The sequence below is a fragment of the Uranotaenia lowii genome, chromosome 1 (genome assembly GCF_029784155.1).
Source record: "Uranotaenia lowii strain MFRU-FL chromosome 1, ASM2978415v1, whole genome shotgun sequence".
Classification (NCBI taxonomy): domain Eukaryota; kingdom Metazoa; phylum Arthropoda; class Insecta; order Diptera; family Culicidae; genus Uranotaenia; species Uranotaenia lowii.
In genome coordinates, this window is record NC_073691.1 from 127,288,224 (window position 1) to 127,304,891 (window position 16,668).

Here is a 16,668-nt window from a genome sequence, read left to right on the forward strand (position 1 = left end):
CCATGTCGTCCGAAGCCGCCTGTGTAGTAGCGGGTGTTATGCCCATCTCGGTTTTGCTGGAGGAGGATGTCTATTGCTACGACAACAGAGACACGCCCAACGTTCGAGATCTCGCCAATGAGGACTCGATGTCCAACTGGCAGCAGCTGTGGGACAGCTCAACGAGAGGAAGGTGGACCCATCGTCTGATCCCGCACATCGGGAGCTGGATCGGAAGAAGGCACGGTGAAGTGGACTTCTATATGACGCAATTCCTGACTGGTCATGGATGCTTCATGAAGTACCACTACCGGTTTGGACATGTGGCTTCGCCATACTGCCCAGATTGTGGTGACGTAGAGGAAACACCCGAACATGTGGTGTTTGTCTGTCCGAGGTTTGCGGCGGTACGTACTTCCATATTTGCCGCCTGTGGGCCTGACACGACAGCAGATAACGTTGTACAGAGGATGTGTGCGGATTCCAACACTTGGCACGCGGTCAGCGATGGGTTCACCCGGATCATGACTGCCCTGCAGAGGAGCTGGAACCAACGGCAGTCCGCGAACGGTGTAGGATGACTCCATCGGCGGGGAGCATCTGAGTAGTGTGCGTCCGATCCTTTGATCGAAGCTACAAAGATAAGGCAACATCTTCTGCGTAGCGGAGGTCAGGGGTGCGCCGCGAACGTGTGTAGGATACCCCAATGTCGGGGGGTATCCGAGTAGTTCCGCTTCCTAAGAGGGAAACTGCGGGGATAAGACTTTACCTTCCTCGTAGCGGATCTCGAGGGAAGAGGGTTAACCACTGTCGGGGGATACCCACGGGTAGAGAGGCTCTCGACGCCGGGCGAGCCTCTCGAGTCGGTGTAGGATGTCGTCACCGTCGGGAAACATCCGAGTCGTAGCGTTCCAAGTCCCGAATGTGTGCCGTGACAGGCGCGAGTCTAGGATAAGCTGCTCTCGATTTGGCACACAACGGGCAGGAAAATCCGCGGGCCAAAAATCCTAGGGTTGCCAACCAAGGGGGATAAAGAAGACCGGACAACGGTCGGAGTAGACTGACCCCATCGACGGGGGGCTGTCGAGTAGAGTGCGTCCGACCCCACGGTTTGAAGTTACAAAGATAAGACAATACCTTCTGCGTAGCGGATGCCGTGGGTGCGCCGCGTTCGTGTGTAGGATGCTCCACCTTCGGGGAGTATCCGAGTAGAGCGGTTCTCAACGACAGAAGCTGCGGGGATAAGACTTGACCTTCTTCGCAGTGGAAATCGTTGGGAAAGGGTTATTCCACGTTCGGGGAATACCCACGGGTAGAGTGGCTCTCGACGCCGGGCGAGCCATTCGAGTCGGTGTAGGATGACGTCTTCGTCGGGAATCATCCGAGTAGTTGCGTTAAGTCCCGCGCGTGTGCCGTGACAGGCGCGAGTCCAGGATAAGCTGCTCTCGATCTGGCACACGACGGGCAAGGTGGCAAACTTCGAACCCTGAAGATAAGAGGTCGGGCTTCGAGTCGTTAGAGGAGAGGTCAGGCCTCAAACCTTCAGGCGGAGAGGTTTGTGTGGTCAACCCCGAGTCTTTATGATAGGAGGTCGGGTCCCGAGTCGTAAGAGGAGGGATCAGGCCCCTTACCAACAAGAGGAGGGGTACAAGTGGTCACCTCGAGTCATTACGAGGAGAGGTCAGATTTCAAGTCGTTAGAGGAGAGATCGGGCCTTGAATCGTGCAGAGGAGAGGTAAACCTCGAGTCGATGCGAGGAGGGGTCGGATCTCAAGTCGTCAGAGGAGAGATCAGGCCTCAAGTCGCGAAGAGGAGAGGTTTGTGTGGGAATCTCGAGTCATTGCGAGGAGATGTCGGTTCTCAAGTCGTCAGAGGAGAGTTCAGGCGTCGAGTCGTAAGGATGAGAGGTTTTGCTGAAAGTGGTCTCGTTAATGAGTATTGCCTTTGAGCGCATTAGCGCGAATAGACCTCCCACTATTGAAGCATAGTGTACTAAACAGTTCGAGGTGGGAACCAGGTCTGCGGCCCCAGGTGGAGTTTAGGGAGTAGGGGGTATACACGGAGTATATCATGAGTCTGCCCATTGTACCCATGGACCCAGAGTAGCAAACTGGGGGGACGCGGTGGCTCGCCGTGCCTTGGAATACAATCCGTAAACCGGGATTTACCACCTGTGGTTACCAACTAAAAAAAAAAAAGACTACTCTGTATAGGAAGCGTGTTCGACTTTTGGCCGAACTTCTGGCCGACGCTCTGCGAAGTAGTTCCACCTTCTCGTGGTGCAGAGTGGAAACGTGTCTGCTTTACGCAGATGTACGGCCGAGAGAACTACAACCCCACCCCCACTTATGAAGACCTATGCAACGACCACGGAAATCGAAAATGGAAAAACTATTGGAAACCGACTCCATTTGGCGAAGGTGTTATGCTGAACCGTGCCGATGTACCTGGAAGGCTGGCGGGTCGCTAAATCACGCCAGTCTCTAACGGTAGCCTGTGGGGCACCGGGACACACCCCACAGTATCCCAGTCCTTGCTGCGCTAAGCAGGTCACTGGCGCAGTGGACCGTATACTTACCTCGCGACTCGTGGGATTAACATGACAACAAACAATAATACTAGAAACAGAAGGATGGATGGGAATGAGACGGAGAGGGACAACTGTCCCAATCCGTTTGGTAGGAGCGGACTAAGGCGCTCGCCGGTTAGGCAACCCGCCGAGCCGGTGAGGACGCCGGTTGAAAGTGGTGAGGGCGATGACCCCCTTGCAGAGGTTCAGCAGGCAGTCGAGGAACTCCTAAGCTCTCCGGAGCTTCAGGACCCTGAGACCCCTGCTGAACTGGCCGTCGCGATGGCCGGGATGGAGGACCTTGTGGATTGCGTTAGGAAAAAATCTAACATCCCCAAGGAAGTGCGAGAGAAGCTCGCAAATGTGATGGCCCTGTTTGTGAAAGCAAACAGGGCGGTGGTGAGCTTGCTCACAGCTCCGGAATGCCGGTCGAGGGCACGCGAGGACGCTGCGACTCCCCTTCGGGCAGATACAACCCGCCCGAAGAAGGTCAGCGTCTGCGTACAAACGGATGGCAATACAGAGGTAGCCGGAAACGGCAAGAGGAAAAGGGGGTCACCAGGCGAGACGAGGCCAGGAGCCCCAAAAAAGCGGGCCCGGGATCCTACGGTCCGGCAGGATCCGGGCGATGATAACGAGAGTGTTGGAGATGCGGGCGGCCAAGTTCCTAATGCGCCAACTGGGTGGCAGACGGTTGAGCGTAAGAGGAAAAGGACCACTAAGGCCAAACCCAAACCCAAGCTCAAGCCCAAACGGGTCAGGGACAAGGGGGAGGCTTTGGTGGTAAAGGCCCCCGAAGGCACCTACGCTGACGTCCTCCGTCAAATGAGGACGAGCGATAGGCTGGTGGGCCTTGGAGGGGATGTGAGGAGAATCCGCCGAACTCGTTCCGGCGAGATGATCCTCGAGCTCCGACGTGGCTCCCAGATCAAGAGTTCGGAATACAGCGCCCTCACGCAAGAGATTGTGGGGGGAGCTGCAGAAATCCGTGCCCTCAGCACCACGGTTACCGTCAGGGTGAAAAACCTTGACGAGATAGCCACGGATGTTGAGGTGCAAAACGCGCTGAGGGATCTGTGTAAGATCGGGACTGACCAGATCTCGGTCAGGATGCGTGATGGCCCTCCCAGATCTGGGACACAGGTGGCCTTTGTGAAGCTTCCGGTTGCGGCAGCAAACGCCGCACTCAAGTGTGGGCGGCTAAAGGTGGGTTGGTCTATCTGCCAGATAGCCATCCCCCAGCAACCGGAAAGGTGCTTCAGGTGCGTCGAATATGGGCACAAGTCTTTTGCGTGCAAGGGCGCTGATAGGAGCGGGTTATGTTGGCGGTGCGGCGAAGCTGGCCATCAGGCGGCTGGCTGCACCAAAGACGCGAAGTATCTCCACTGCGGTGGAGGACACAGGGCTGGCAACCCTAGGTGCCCCGCCTTTCAAAAGGCGTCGGCTGCACCTTCGCGGGGATAGAAGCGGTTCAGCTCAACCTCAACCACTGCTACTCAGCACACCAGCTGTTGTGGCAGTTGGCGTCTGAGGAAAAGTTGGACCTGGCGTTAGTAGCAGACCCATATCGCAGGACCACGGATGGCAGCAATTGGGTAACCGATAGAGCCAAACTGGCCGCGATATGGGTTACAGGAAGATACCCCATACAAGAGGTAGTTTCCGCTGGTGAGGAAGGCTTCGTTATAGCCAAGGTCAACGGGATCTTCGTCTGTAGCTGCTACGCCCCCCCGCGGTGGTCTCTGGAGAGATTCGGCGTCATGATGGACAAGATCGTCGAAGGTCTCACGGATCGGAGCCCCGTTGTCATAGGCGGGGACTTCAATGCGTGGGCCGTAGAATGGGGTAGTCGCCTTACAAACCCCAGGGGACAACTTCTACTGGAAGCCCTGGCAAGGCTAGACGTTGACCTGGGGAATGTAGGCAACACGAGGACCTACCACAGGAATGGGAGCGAGTCCATCATCGACGTCACCTTCAGCAGTCCGGGCTGGACGAGCGACTGGAGGGTAAGCGACGTGTTCACCGATAGCGATCACTTCGCGATCCGCTATCGTGTGGGCACAAGTTCGCGGGCAGGTAGAAGAGGTACGACAACAGGAGCACGTCTCTGGAAGACAACACAATTCGACCAGAACGTCTTTGTCGAGGTGTTAAACTGGGAGCGGACCTTGGAAAACCTGTCCGCGGAAAACCTAGCGAGGGTACTCACACGTGCATGCGACGCTGCGATGACGAGAAGGGCGAAGCGGAAGGACACTCGACAACCCGTCTACTGGTGGACGGCGGAAATCGCAGACCTGCGTACTAGCTGCCTTCGGGCTAGGCGACATATGCAGAGAGCGAGGTCCCCGTCAGCGAGAGCGGAGCGGAGGGTACCCTACGCAGTGGCGAGGTCTGCCCTCTGCAGGGCAATTAAGGCGAGCAAAAAGGCACGATTCAGGCAACTCTGCGAGGACGCCAACGACAACCCCTGGGGCGACGCTTACAGGATTGTCATGGCCAAAACGCGGAGTGGAGGTGCGCCACAGGAATCGTGTCCGATAAAACTGCGTGAGATCGTCAACGAGCTGTTCCCACAGCATGCGGAAGTGACATGGCCGAGGGTCCCATACGACTGGGATACGAGCGACGAGGAGAGGATTTCACTGGAGGAACTGCGCGACATCGCTAAGTCCCTTCAGTTGAACAAAGCTCCGGGTCCGGATGGCATCCCTAACGTTGCAGTGAAGGCTGCGCTCATGGAACATCCCGAAATGTTCCGGTCTTCACTGCAACAGTACGTGGATGATAGGGTCTTCCCAGATGAGTGGAAGCGGCAGCGATTGGTGCTCCTGCCAAAACCGGGCAAGCCACCTGGTGAACCATCAGCGTATCGACCGATATGTCTGCTGAACACCGCTGGCAAGGTTCTAGAAAAGGTGCTGCAGAGTAGGATCCAGCTCTACACCGAAGGAGCGAACGGCCTATCCGACGAACAGTTCGGTTTCCGGAAAGGTCGTAGCACGGTGGATGCCATTCGACTGGTCATCGAAAGGGCAGATGAAGCCAGGTTGAAGAAACGGAGAGGAGATCGGTTTTGCGCAGTGGTCACTCTCGACGTTAAGAATGCGTTTAACAGCGTCAGTTGGGCAGCGATTGCGTCGTCGCTCATCAACATGAGGATTCCGGCATATATCTGTAGGATGGTGGAGTGTTACTTCCGTGACCGCCAACTACAGTATATGACCAGCGAGGGACTGGAAACAGTGAGAGTCTCGGCAGGGGTTCCACAAGGATCGATACTTGGCCCGGTATTGTGGAACATCGTCTACGACGAACTGCTGAGACTGCGTCTCCCCACAGGAGTGAGACTTGTGGGATTCGCCGACGATGTAGTTCTCCTGGCATCGGGCCCGTCAACAGAAGAAGTCCAGCTACTCGCCACAGTAGCTATTGAGAAGGTGGAAAACTGGATGCGCTCTAAGAGCCTACGCCTAGCACACCATAAGACCGAGATGGTGCTGATCACTAACTTGATTTCGGCACAATCAGGGACGATCGCAGTTGGACCGTGCGCAATCGAGTCCAAACGTGCGGTAAAATACCTGGGGGTGATGATCGACGACCGGCTGAGCTTTACGGCCCACGTCGACTACGCCTGTAAAAGAGCGGCAATGGCGACAGCAGCCAATGTCGAACAACTCGGCGATCCGCTGCAGCAGAAGGAGGGTCCTGGCGAGCGTGACCTCGTCCATTCTGCGTTACGGAGTGGCAGCCTGGAAGGCAGCCTTGAGTAGGCAGTGTAATCTGCAACAGCTCTGCAGGGTGCAGCGGCTGAAGAACCTGCGTGTAATCAGCGCATACCGAACGGTGTCCTCGGTAGCTGCTGATGTTGTGGCGGGGGTCATGCCCATCTCGGTCTTGCTAGAGGAAGATGCCTTCTGCTACGAGAACAGGCACGTGCCCGACGTGCGGAAACATGCCAGAGAGAACTCGCTGTCCAACTGGCAGCACCAGTGGGACAGCTCGGAACGTGGCCGGTGGACCCATCGCTTGATCCCTAATATCGGATCCTGGATGGATCGAAGACATGGTGAGGTGGACTTTTGCATGACACAGTTCCTGACTGGCCATGGATGTTTCATGCAGTACCACCATCGGTTTGGACACGTGGCTTCGCCATCCTGTCTAACCTGCGAAGACATAATTGAGACGCCAGAACACGTAGTGTTCAGCTGTCCAAGGTTCGAGGAGGTACGTGCTAACATGCTTGCCGCCTGCGGACCAGACACGACAGCCGACAACATCGTGCAGAGGATGTGCGAGGACGCCAACACTTGGCGCGTGGTCAGCGATGGGTTCACCCGGATCATGACTGCCCTGCAGAGGAGTTGGAACCAGCACCAGTCCGCGATCGGTGTAGGGTGACTCCTTCGTCGGGGAGCACCTGAGTAGTGTGCGTCCGACCCTGGCAGTAAAGCATACAAAGATAAGACTCTACCTTCTGCGTATGCCGAGCTGCTAGGTACGTCGCGCGTCTGTGTGTAGGATACCTCCATCGTTATCGTCGCGGAGTATCCGAGTCGAACGCGCCCTCTGCGACGGAGGCTGTGGGGATAAGACATGACCTTCTCCGCAGTCGAACTCGTAGGGGGAAGAGTATTCACGTCGCGGAGTACTCTCGGGTAGAGTGGTCTCACGTCGCCGCCGGATGAGCCACTTGAGTCGGGTAGGATGACATCACCGTCGGGATTCATCTGAGTCGCAAGCGTCTAAGACCCGTACGTGTGCTGTGACAGGCGCGAGTCTAGGATAAGCTGCTCTCGATTCGGCACACGGCGGGCAAAAACCCTAGGGTTGCCAGCCAATAAGGGAGGAGGAAGACCGGACCACGGTCGGAGTAGAATGTCCTTTCGGCGGGGGGCATTCGAGTAGTGTGCGTCCGATCCTAGCAGCAAAGCATACAAAGATAAGACTCTACCTTCTGCGTATGCCGAGCTGTTTAGGTACGTCGCGATCGTTGTGTAGGATATCTCCACCGCCGCGGAGTATCTGAGTAGAACGCGCTCTCTACGAGGGAGGCTGCGGGGATAAGACATGACCTTCTTCGTAGTCGAACTCGTAGGGGGAAGAGTATTTACGCCGCGAAATACTCTCGGGTAGAGTGACTTCACGTCGTCGGCGGGTGAGTCATCTGAGTCGGTGTAGGATGAATTCTTCGCCGGGAATCATCCGAGTAGTTTTTCGTAAAGCCCCGGACGTGTGCTGTGACAGGCGCGTGTCTAGGATAAGCTGCTCTCGATTCGGCACACGGACGGGCAAAGAGGAGAGGGCCTCGAGCCAAGCCAGGCGGAGCCAAGACCTCAAGTCGTTAGAGGCGAGGTCATTGGTCTCTTGCAGTGGTCTCGAACAGAGGCGGAGCGCACGTTTTTCGTGGGATCCAAGCTAGTCTCGATTTGCGAGTAAAGGCCGGATCTCAAGTCGTTAGAGGCGAGGTCCTTAGTCTTGATTAGTCTTGAATCGTAATAAGAGGCAGGGTATATATGCTGGAGTTTGACTCGAACTGGAGTTTGCCGAAGAGCGCTTAAGCGCGGACTTGGTCTCCCATCTTGGGTACAGCCTTCGTTGCAGGTCCGGATGGAAATTATGGCCAGAGGCCCCAGGTGGACTTTATGGCGTAGGGGTACATAGTATCATGAGTCGTCCAATTGCACCCATGGACCCAGAGTAGCATACTGGGGGGACTCGGTCGCTCGCCGTGCCTTGGAATGCAATCCGTAAAAAGGATTTACCACCTGGGTGATCAACTTATAAAAAAAAAAGACGATATTGTTTTGCTCGCCCAAACACAACAAGACATGCAGAGCAAACTCGACGACCTCACCGAAAGCTCCAAGGCAGCAGGTCTCAAAATCAATGTCGAAAAGACCAAGTCGATGGAAATCAATACAGCAAATCGTTCCAATTTCGTGGTAGCTGGACAACAGGTTGAGACAGTGGAGTGCTTCCAGTATCTTGGTAGCCAGATTACGCCTGATGGTGGTACCAAGAAGGAAATCGAAACCCGGATCAGAAAAGCCCGATTTGCGTTTGCGAGTCTCCGAAACATCTGGCGCTCACGCCAGATCTCTCTACGAACTAAGATCCGAAACTTCAACTCAAACGTCAAATCCGTATTGCTGTACGGGTGTGAAACTTGGTGCACATATGCGGTGACGACGCGAAAACTGCAAGTTTTTGTGAATCGCTGCCTGCGGGACATCATCCGCGCTTGGTGGCCTGGCAACTGGATCTCAAACGTTGAACTTCATCGCCGGTGTCATCAAAAGGCGCTAGAAATCGAGATTCGGGAACGTAAGTGGAGATGGACTGGGCACACGCTGCGAAGAGATGAAAACGAGATTTGCAGAGAGGCGCTTGACTGGAATCCAGATGGGCATCGAAGAAGAGGCAGGCCCAAAAGCTTGTGGCGGCGAAGTCTAGCCGCTGAAATCCGCACAGTTGACGAGAACCTTGGCTGCCAGCAGTGGAGATCTTTTATCTCAGCCCTAAAGCATGGATCACTACAAATCTGGACGCATTAAAACGGGTCTATCTCGGAGCTATATAAACGAAATAAAAATGTTTTGTACTTGAAATGTAGGGTTTTTATTGCACTTTAAAGGAAAAATAATAAAAAAATTATTCCGATGTTGTTTTGATGAATTTTCGAGCTTTTGGTTGAGTATCACTCATTATAGTTCGAACACCCTATTCGCTGACCTCAGCGGCCATTTTGTTCCACAATCTCTTCATCTCTGTTGCTTCCCGAGTCGTCCTATCATTCTTCTTTATCTTCTGCTTGACAATTGCCCAAAATTTTTCGATAGAGCGGAATTGAGGGCAGTTGGGTGGGTTGATGTCCTTTTCGACAAAATCCACCCGTTGGCCCAATACCACTGTAGAACCTTCTAGCTGTAGTGGCAGCTTGCCAAATCTGGCGAAAACTTAACTAGTCCTTTGTGAGATCTAATGTACGAAAAAAAAAGTTTTTCAGGCATTCCTCCTTGTAAATTTCGGAGTCCACGGTCTTGTTTTTCACAAAAACCGGAATTTTTCGTCCGCAGCTGCAAATACCTTGCCAGATCAAACACTTTCTTGCAAACTTATCAGCAAAAACGAATTTGAAGTTGCCGGGGACATCACCATGACCAGTGCAGTGCACCACTGCAGTGGCTTTACATAATTTTTGGCTAGAAAGCTGCCGAAAATCCATCTTCATGTACGTTTCGTCATCCATGAGGATGCATCCGTCGAACTTCGTTGGAATCTTCTTGTATAACTTGCGGGCACGTCCTTTGGCTACTAAATTCTGCTTCAATGTCCGGTTTGGTTGCTTACTGGTCCGATAGGATCGTATTCCTTCGCGTAGACGAATTCTGCTGACGGTGCACCGGTCGGCGTTGAATTTCTTGGCAATGTCACAGTCCGACTACCCTGTGTTTTCCTTGATCGTTCTCAACACCTTCAAATGCAGTTTCCGATCCTTAATTCCACTATGACGCTTGGTATGAACCTGTCGATCTATAGTACGCATCTCACGGAAACGTTTGAGAACGCTACACACGGTTGATTTGACCATTTTTTAACGATTTCGCGATTTTTTGACGGGTTTTTGACGTGGGTGTTCAAAATTTATTTTCATCTCGCGGCTTCCATCATGTGTAACTTTTTTGAAACAAAACGAATCGTAATGAAATTTTCAGCACTGGTAGAAAAAACATTCCTCTACAAAGTGCTGCCAAAACATTCCGGATCCGACAACTAGGAGCACTATGGTAAAATAAATAGTGCGTCCAGATTTGTAGTGATCCATGCTTTATGCGCCGGTCAATCGGCGCTGGACCCTTAGGTAGGTAGGTAGGATACGTGCTATAAAAATTCTCGCAACCTAAACCATACCATCATACCATAAAAATGTGATTTTTTTTTGTTGATTTTTAAGATTTTTGAGAATATTTCTTGTTGATGTATTAGCTCTAAGGCCGATGACATAGTGAGAGCGATGCGATGCGAATTGACGAACGGTACCGTGGTAGAATTAAAGAGAAACTTTCGATTGCTTAGATTCAACAAGCAACTAGGTATTTCATGAAAAAAGTTATCACCAATAAAAATAAAAAATCTGAATGCATTGAAAAGTATTTAAAAAAAATGCAGACTTTGCTTGATAGAGCTTTTAATAATTTCAAGAAATGCTTTTGTAAAGATTAAATATATCAATAAATTCCCCGGCTATGCAAAGCAGGTTTTAGGATTTTTTTTTATTCTCATCCTACGGTTACAACGCTGAAATTTAAAAAAAATGATAAAAAAAAATGTAAATCATCGAATATCTTTTCTGGAATACAAGTAAGATATGGGCTCTATTTACATGAATTGTACTGCAAGAATTAAGGAATATTTTTCATCCAAAGTTATATTTTTTAGAACTTTCAGTACATCTCTGGCGTTGCTTTTACTCAGGACTATCTATTCTATTTCTGGCAGCAAAAGCCACCAAAGTTATGGGAGGTGTAAAAATTTGAGAATTTGAAATTTCAATAAAAAGCTTGCAGCGGTTTGCTGATCACACTGGCATGACACATGTTAATTGCATAAGTATAGGCGAATTTTATAAGCTTTTGGGTTAGTCACATACCTTATTTAATCAACATAACGAAAGGCGATTAATTTAATAAGTTGGTGTTAACTTTAGCTTGCCTGTTAAACTTTAGCTTGCCTGTTAAAAGTCTGAATGTATGTATCTTACTACCTTTCCCAAAATAGTATACGAGACTGTGTTAGGTCTTTTTATGGTTTATAAATTTGTTTTAACAATAAGGTTGTTTATGATTTTATGATGCATGTACTGGGTAATGGTCTTTTAATAAGTTGTGCTAAACTATACGAACGAATCATTTGGGATTCAAATATATCATGTTTCGAATTCAACCTATTAAAATATCTCAAGTTGTTTGAATGAATCGGTCAAATATTTTATGCCCCAACCTTGAGTGTTTAAAGAAAATGCTTTTCTACAAAAACAGATAGCCAAAATTTATTAAAGTTAAACTTTGTCAAGAATGAGTTGCAATTCAAATTTAATTATTGAATTGAATTACTACATTTATTTTATGATCAAGCGGGATTTTTTTTATCGCTTTTTATGTTATCTGAGATTACAATTGAGTTTGTTTTTGCTTCATGGCCTTCGCCTTTCATGGCATTCCAGTAGAATTTTATCAAGGCGTTAACAAACAGTCAAACACTATTAAAAATCTTCTTCGTTTAAGCAGTATAAGAGAACATTTGTCCAGAAGAGTTGGTATGGAAATACTGATGTTGAGTGGTGGTTGATAAGTTAAGTTCTTGCATACAATTGGCTGATTAAAAATGAAATTGAAAGTTTTTTTTATTCTACCAAATACTTTTAAAGGCTCTATCGGTATAAACCATCATATGAAATTAACATTTTTATGACTAAAAAAAATATTTACTAAGAATAACTCTCTTCCAACTTCACTTTAGATTTCATTAAAAATTCATGGATCAATAACATGCCATGTGTGTAAATTGAAAGTTTGTGAAGCATTTGGAAAAAGTTCGAAACATGATGTCGTATTCATTTTGACGTTTTAATGTTCGTTGCATGTTCTGTTGCATAATTATAGGCGATTTACATAATATTCCGAGTATACTTTAATGACGAAATAATACTCAATGTTGCTATCATGCCCTGAATGTTAAATTTAGTATCATTTTGCCTGAAAAAAGTTGGCCCAGTTCCAAAATTTGGGTATCGTTTTCGATTGGAGGATAACACAGTGATTGCCAATTTGGCTTTCAATAAATTGCTTGTTAATACCTCATTTAGGCAACCCAATGATAATTTTTTTGGAAAGCACAACAATTCCAAATTTTGGCAGTGGATTTTACTTTAAAGTGGCATTATTATGCCCTCAACACAAAATGATACGAATGAATAATAGCAAAATTAGGTTTAATTTTGCTATAAAAGTCGACTCGGAAAATACTTGGTTACTCAAAAACGTATCGAAAATAATATGGGAGCCATACATATGTCAAATTTTGCAGCTGTCTACGAACATGTTTCTCAAAATTTTTAAGATGACTGACTGTAATGAAGTCTCAATCAGATTCCCATTGGAAGTTATTCGCTAGAAGTTGAGGAAAATCTGGCCAACAGAATCAAATAACCCGGCGAAAACTAGTCTCTATAACCAAACCAAACGGTTTCGTTTTATGGATCCCGGTAATGGCAGACACAAATGGAATAAAACCGTATGGTAAGCACTCTTCACATACATACCTGGTAATAACATAAACTTATACCGACCAAAGATTTCCTTATTCGTTTGCCCCTCCTATAGTTACGATGCGAGTCTAGTTTTCCAAATCTTCCACGCCGGTGTGCCGCTGTGTGGCCAACGATTGACTTCCGGATTGAGGGAAACATAAAGTAAGTGTTGATGGGCTCATTTATTCGGAATCTGTTGTTGTTCGGTGTTACCTACAAACGTATTTCGGACCAGAACGAGCGACCTCATTTGCGAATAAAAACGGGTCATTCCGTCTTCCGAGATTTTCCTTAATGATCCGTAGAGATTTTCTTAAATCTTTTACGGTGATTTATTTTCGCTCCAGTACTGGTCCAAACTATATTGGAAAAAATAGCTATGAATTCTTCGGTGTCAACTCGATGGAACGACCCTATTCAATTTAGTGAAGAAATGAAATTTCTCTTACATCAAATTGATTTTTTCTTTTCTTTTCAAGCCATTTAAAACCTTCATAATATATCTCGTGAATGTCAAAAAGTGTGATAACAATAGTCATTCAGTCAGTTTTTTGGTCCCCAAAGAGAGAAAACACACCGCCCAATTTCGAAATTTTCAATTTTATCGTTCTCCCTCTAAAGGAGAAGTTGTTTCAAATTAAAATAAAACAAATCACAGCAGAAAGGTATATTGCTTAAAAGTACCGTTCATAAGCGCAAGGCAATGGAAATATTAATTATACAAGGGAACAGCATTCTTGGTGACTATGTTTCAATAACTGGTTTTGGAAGATTTTAAAGCACTAATTCAAATCATTCATCAGATTTTCTTTACCACCTCTAGTTTAGGAGATTTGGAAAAAGAAAATTTGAAAATGGATAAGTTTGGGATAAAATCATTCTTATGAACTAACTATTCAACAAAAAAAACCGATTTTTATTATACTTTTCTGCCACCTTCCATTAACATTTTTAGAAATTCTAATTCACAGCTATTTTTAAATCATTCAAGAAAGTCGATGAGTATTTGATATTGATGATTTTAACTCATTCAGCAAATTAAAAAAAAAAAAGAAAACTTCTATAACTTTTCTCTGAGAGATCAAAATCAGTCGCGGTCTTCAGGAAAGCTAATGATTGGATTGAAACCTTTTTTTATTGTCTTTATTTGTACCAATTCATCATGACATTTATATTACATTATAACATAAAATTAAGTGTTTAGCTCCATAATGAACTGTTCAGAGCTTTATAGTTGACTAACCACTAAATATTATATACCTATTCGTCTTAAATTTGCTGAACACAATTCAGTATTTTAGGCTTTTTTAGCTATAGCATTTTTTTATTTCGTAGAACAAATCTGTGAGCTTTCGCCATTCGAATTAATTCAAATGGCCATCGTTCATTGAAAAAATTAATAAATCTACTTTAGGCAAAAAATCATGAGCAAGTAAGTTCCAAACAGCGATTCCCCTTTTTCCTGTTTTTAATTTTCATTGTTTGCCCATATTGTTTGAGTTCAACACAATCCTGTTTGGTGCGTCGGAAAGCATACATTGTTGTTCTCTTAGAACTTCCGCTTTATTCATCATACATCTGCCTACCTCAGGTTGTTGAATGGGTTTATTTATGTGTATGAAGAGTTTGACCAAATTTGCTGAATATCGTACCCCGACCAGGCAGAAGGTGAATATTTCTCCATCCATTCACTACCAAATGCCACCTCTGGCTAAATTTCGGTCGTCATGCCACGAGAATATAAATACCTAGCTATTGCGCCTTTTGTTAAGTCAAGCGAATTGCTTAATTAGAATTTGATTAAAATTTTCCACTGATGTGTGAACCCGGGTTGATATGAAAGCTTTATGAAGCAAACTCAATTGCATACCTTTCCAGAACAATTTGATATTTAAGCACATTTAAGGACGTTTGCATGTAAAACATCGATTGATTTCGAATTGGGAAGAGATAACATTGAGGGAAAGGTGAATTCCCAAGTGGTCCAAACAGGTTTTTTAATTCAATTTGATTTGAACAAAAATTTTCAAGGAACTTAAAAGTTTGTCCATATATACTTTAACAGAAACTTACCTATTACAAGATTCCACGTAGATGAAAAGCAAATAAGCCTTATTAAGAAGCGGTGCTATCCAAGGATTCCCAACTAGTTCGAGGAGTTGGCCGGTCGCAGCATTCAATGTCTAACCGGGTTGCTGGAACAGACCTCCAAAGTCAAGACTCCGAAGAATCTTGTGGCTGGACATCGAAAGAACCACTAGAATCAGCAGCATAACCTTGTGGCTGAAGCAGGTAATTTTTTGAAATAATATTAACTGACTGAAAAATAACATGCTATTTTTTTCAGGTAAAAAACCAGTCAAGCAAAAACAAACATCAGAACCGCCAGCGAAATTATAATTTTAAACAAATTAATCTTATGAATAAATCAGCACCAACACGTGGAAAGGGTCTAAAGCAAGGATAATCTTAAATCTGGACGCACTGTTTATTATACCATAGCGCTCCTAGTTGTCGGATCTGAAATTTTTGACAGTACTTTGTTTTGGAATGCTTCCTCTATCAGTGCTGAAAATTTCATTACAATTCGCTTTGTTTCAAAAAAGTTACACATGATGGAAGCCACGAAACGAAAACTAATTTTAGACACCCACGTCACAAACCCGACGTGGGCGGGTTTAAAAATCCCAAAATCGTTAAAAAATGGTCAAATCGATCGTGATGCATACTATCGATCGGCAGGTTCATACCAAGCGTCATTGTGGAACTAAGGATCGGAAACTGCATTTGATGGTGTTGAGACCGATCAAGGCAAACCAACCCAGGGCAGTCGGACTATGACATCGCCAAGAAATTCAGTGCTGACTGCAGAAGGATTCATCTTTGCGAAGGAATACGTTCATTGAAGCAGACATTGAAGCAGAATGTAGTAGCTCTAGTAGCCAAAGGACGTGCCCGGAAGTTATACAACAAGGTTCTAACGAAGTACGACGGGTGCATTCTCATTAGGGTGTCCCAAAATTGAATAATGCCTGGGAATCTGGAGGCTCACCCAAGTAACCATAAGCATTAAGCCATAACCCTTAATTAGCATTAAATCAACATTTCTGATGCAAGTTAGCATTATATCAAAATCCATATTGCTTTTTAGTTTTGTATAAGCATTATTAATGCATAGAAGCTGTTCCAGCGTATCCCAATACGCTTGAAGAATACTCCAGAAGATTCTATGTTCAGAAAGATCAGTTACTAGCATGTTCCATTATAGAAAGTTCCAGAATATTCCATTACTATTTAGTATGTTCTACCATAGAAGGTTCCAGAATGTTCTATGTCTATACCATTGTACTTTCCTATGTTTCTAGAAAGTTCCATCATAATTCCTTAGAAGAATCTAGAATATTCTATACGTAATCTATTGATATAATTGTGATATATAGGTGAAAATAAAGTATTTCCAAATACAAAAGTGTGGTTTTGTGAATCCAAGTACCAAGAAAGTTATCCCTATCGACGTCAGTGAAGTTACCAGAACTTTGGACTGTTGTCGATGTTTATATTGTAGCTCTAATTTGCACATATAGAGCTACAATATAAAGTTAACAAGCATTTAGACTGTAGCACTAGAACTTCCTGTTAATGCTTATATAAAGCTTTTATAGAGCGTAGAAACGTCAAACCCGCGAATGTAAACAAAAGTGATTTTCCGATTTGCTGCGTGTGAGTAAGCAAGACCGCAAACGAAAACAAACAGAGCGGGCAGTTGCAGTTGTCTTCTCCCAAAATTTTCCAATACATT

At 46.5% G+C, this 16,668-nt stretch overlaps 1 protein-coding gene across 1 annotated transcript; it reads left to right on the top strand.

Moving 5' to 3' along the window:
• Positions 1 to 2,611: 2,611 nt before the first annotated feature.
• On the top strand, positions 2,612 to 13,030 carry LOC129737913 (uncharacterized). Its single transcript, XM_055729079.1, has 4 exons — positions 2,612 to 3,869; positions 3,986 to 5,274; positions 5,401 to 5,600; positions 12,943 to 13,030. The coding sequence occupies exons 1-4, from the start codon at positions 2,612 to 2,614 to the stop codon at positions 13,028 to 13,030; spliced, it is 2,835 nt and encodes a 944-aa protein (XP_055585054.1).
• The last annotated feature ends 3,638 nt before the right edge of the window (positions 13,031 to 16,668 follow it).

What these genes read in the sequence shown, in the direction of transcription:
- LOC129737913 (XM_055729079.1), top strand. Translation starts at nt 2,612, where the DNA reads ATGGATGGGAATGAGACGGAGAGGGACAACTGTCCCAATCCGTTTGGT. An exon ending in CGCTGATAGGAGCGGGTTAT is followed by an intron (nt 3,870 to 3,985) that starts GTTGGCGGTGCG and finishes GCCTTTCAAAAG; the next exon opens with GCGTCGGCTGCACCTTCGCG. An exon ending in GAAAGGGCAGATGAAGCCAG is followed by an intron (nt 5,601 to 12,942) that starts GTTGAAGAAACG and finishes CCCCTCCTATAG; the next exon opens with TTACGATGCGAGTCTAGTTT.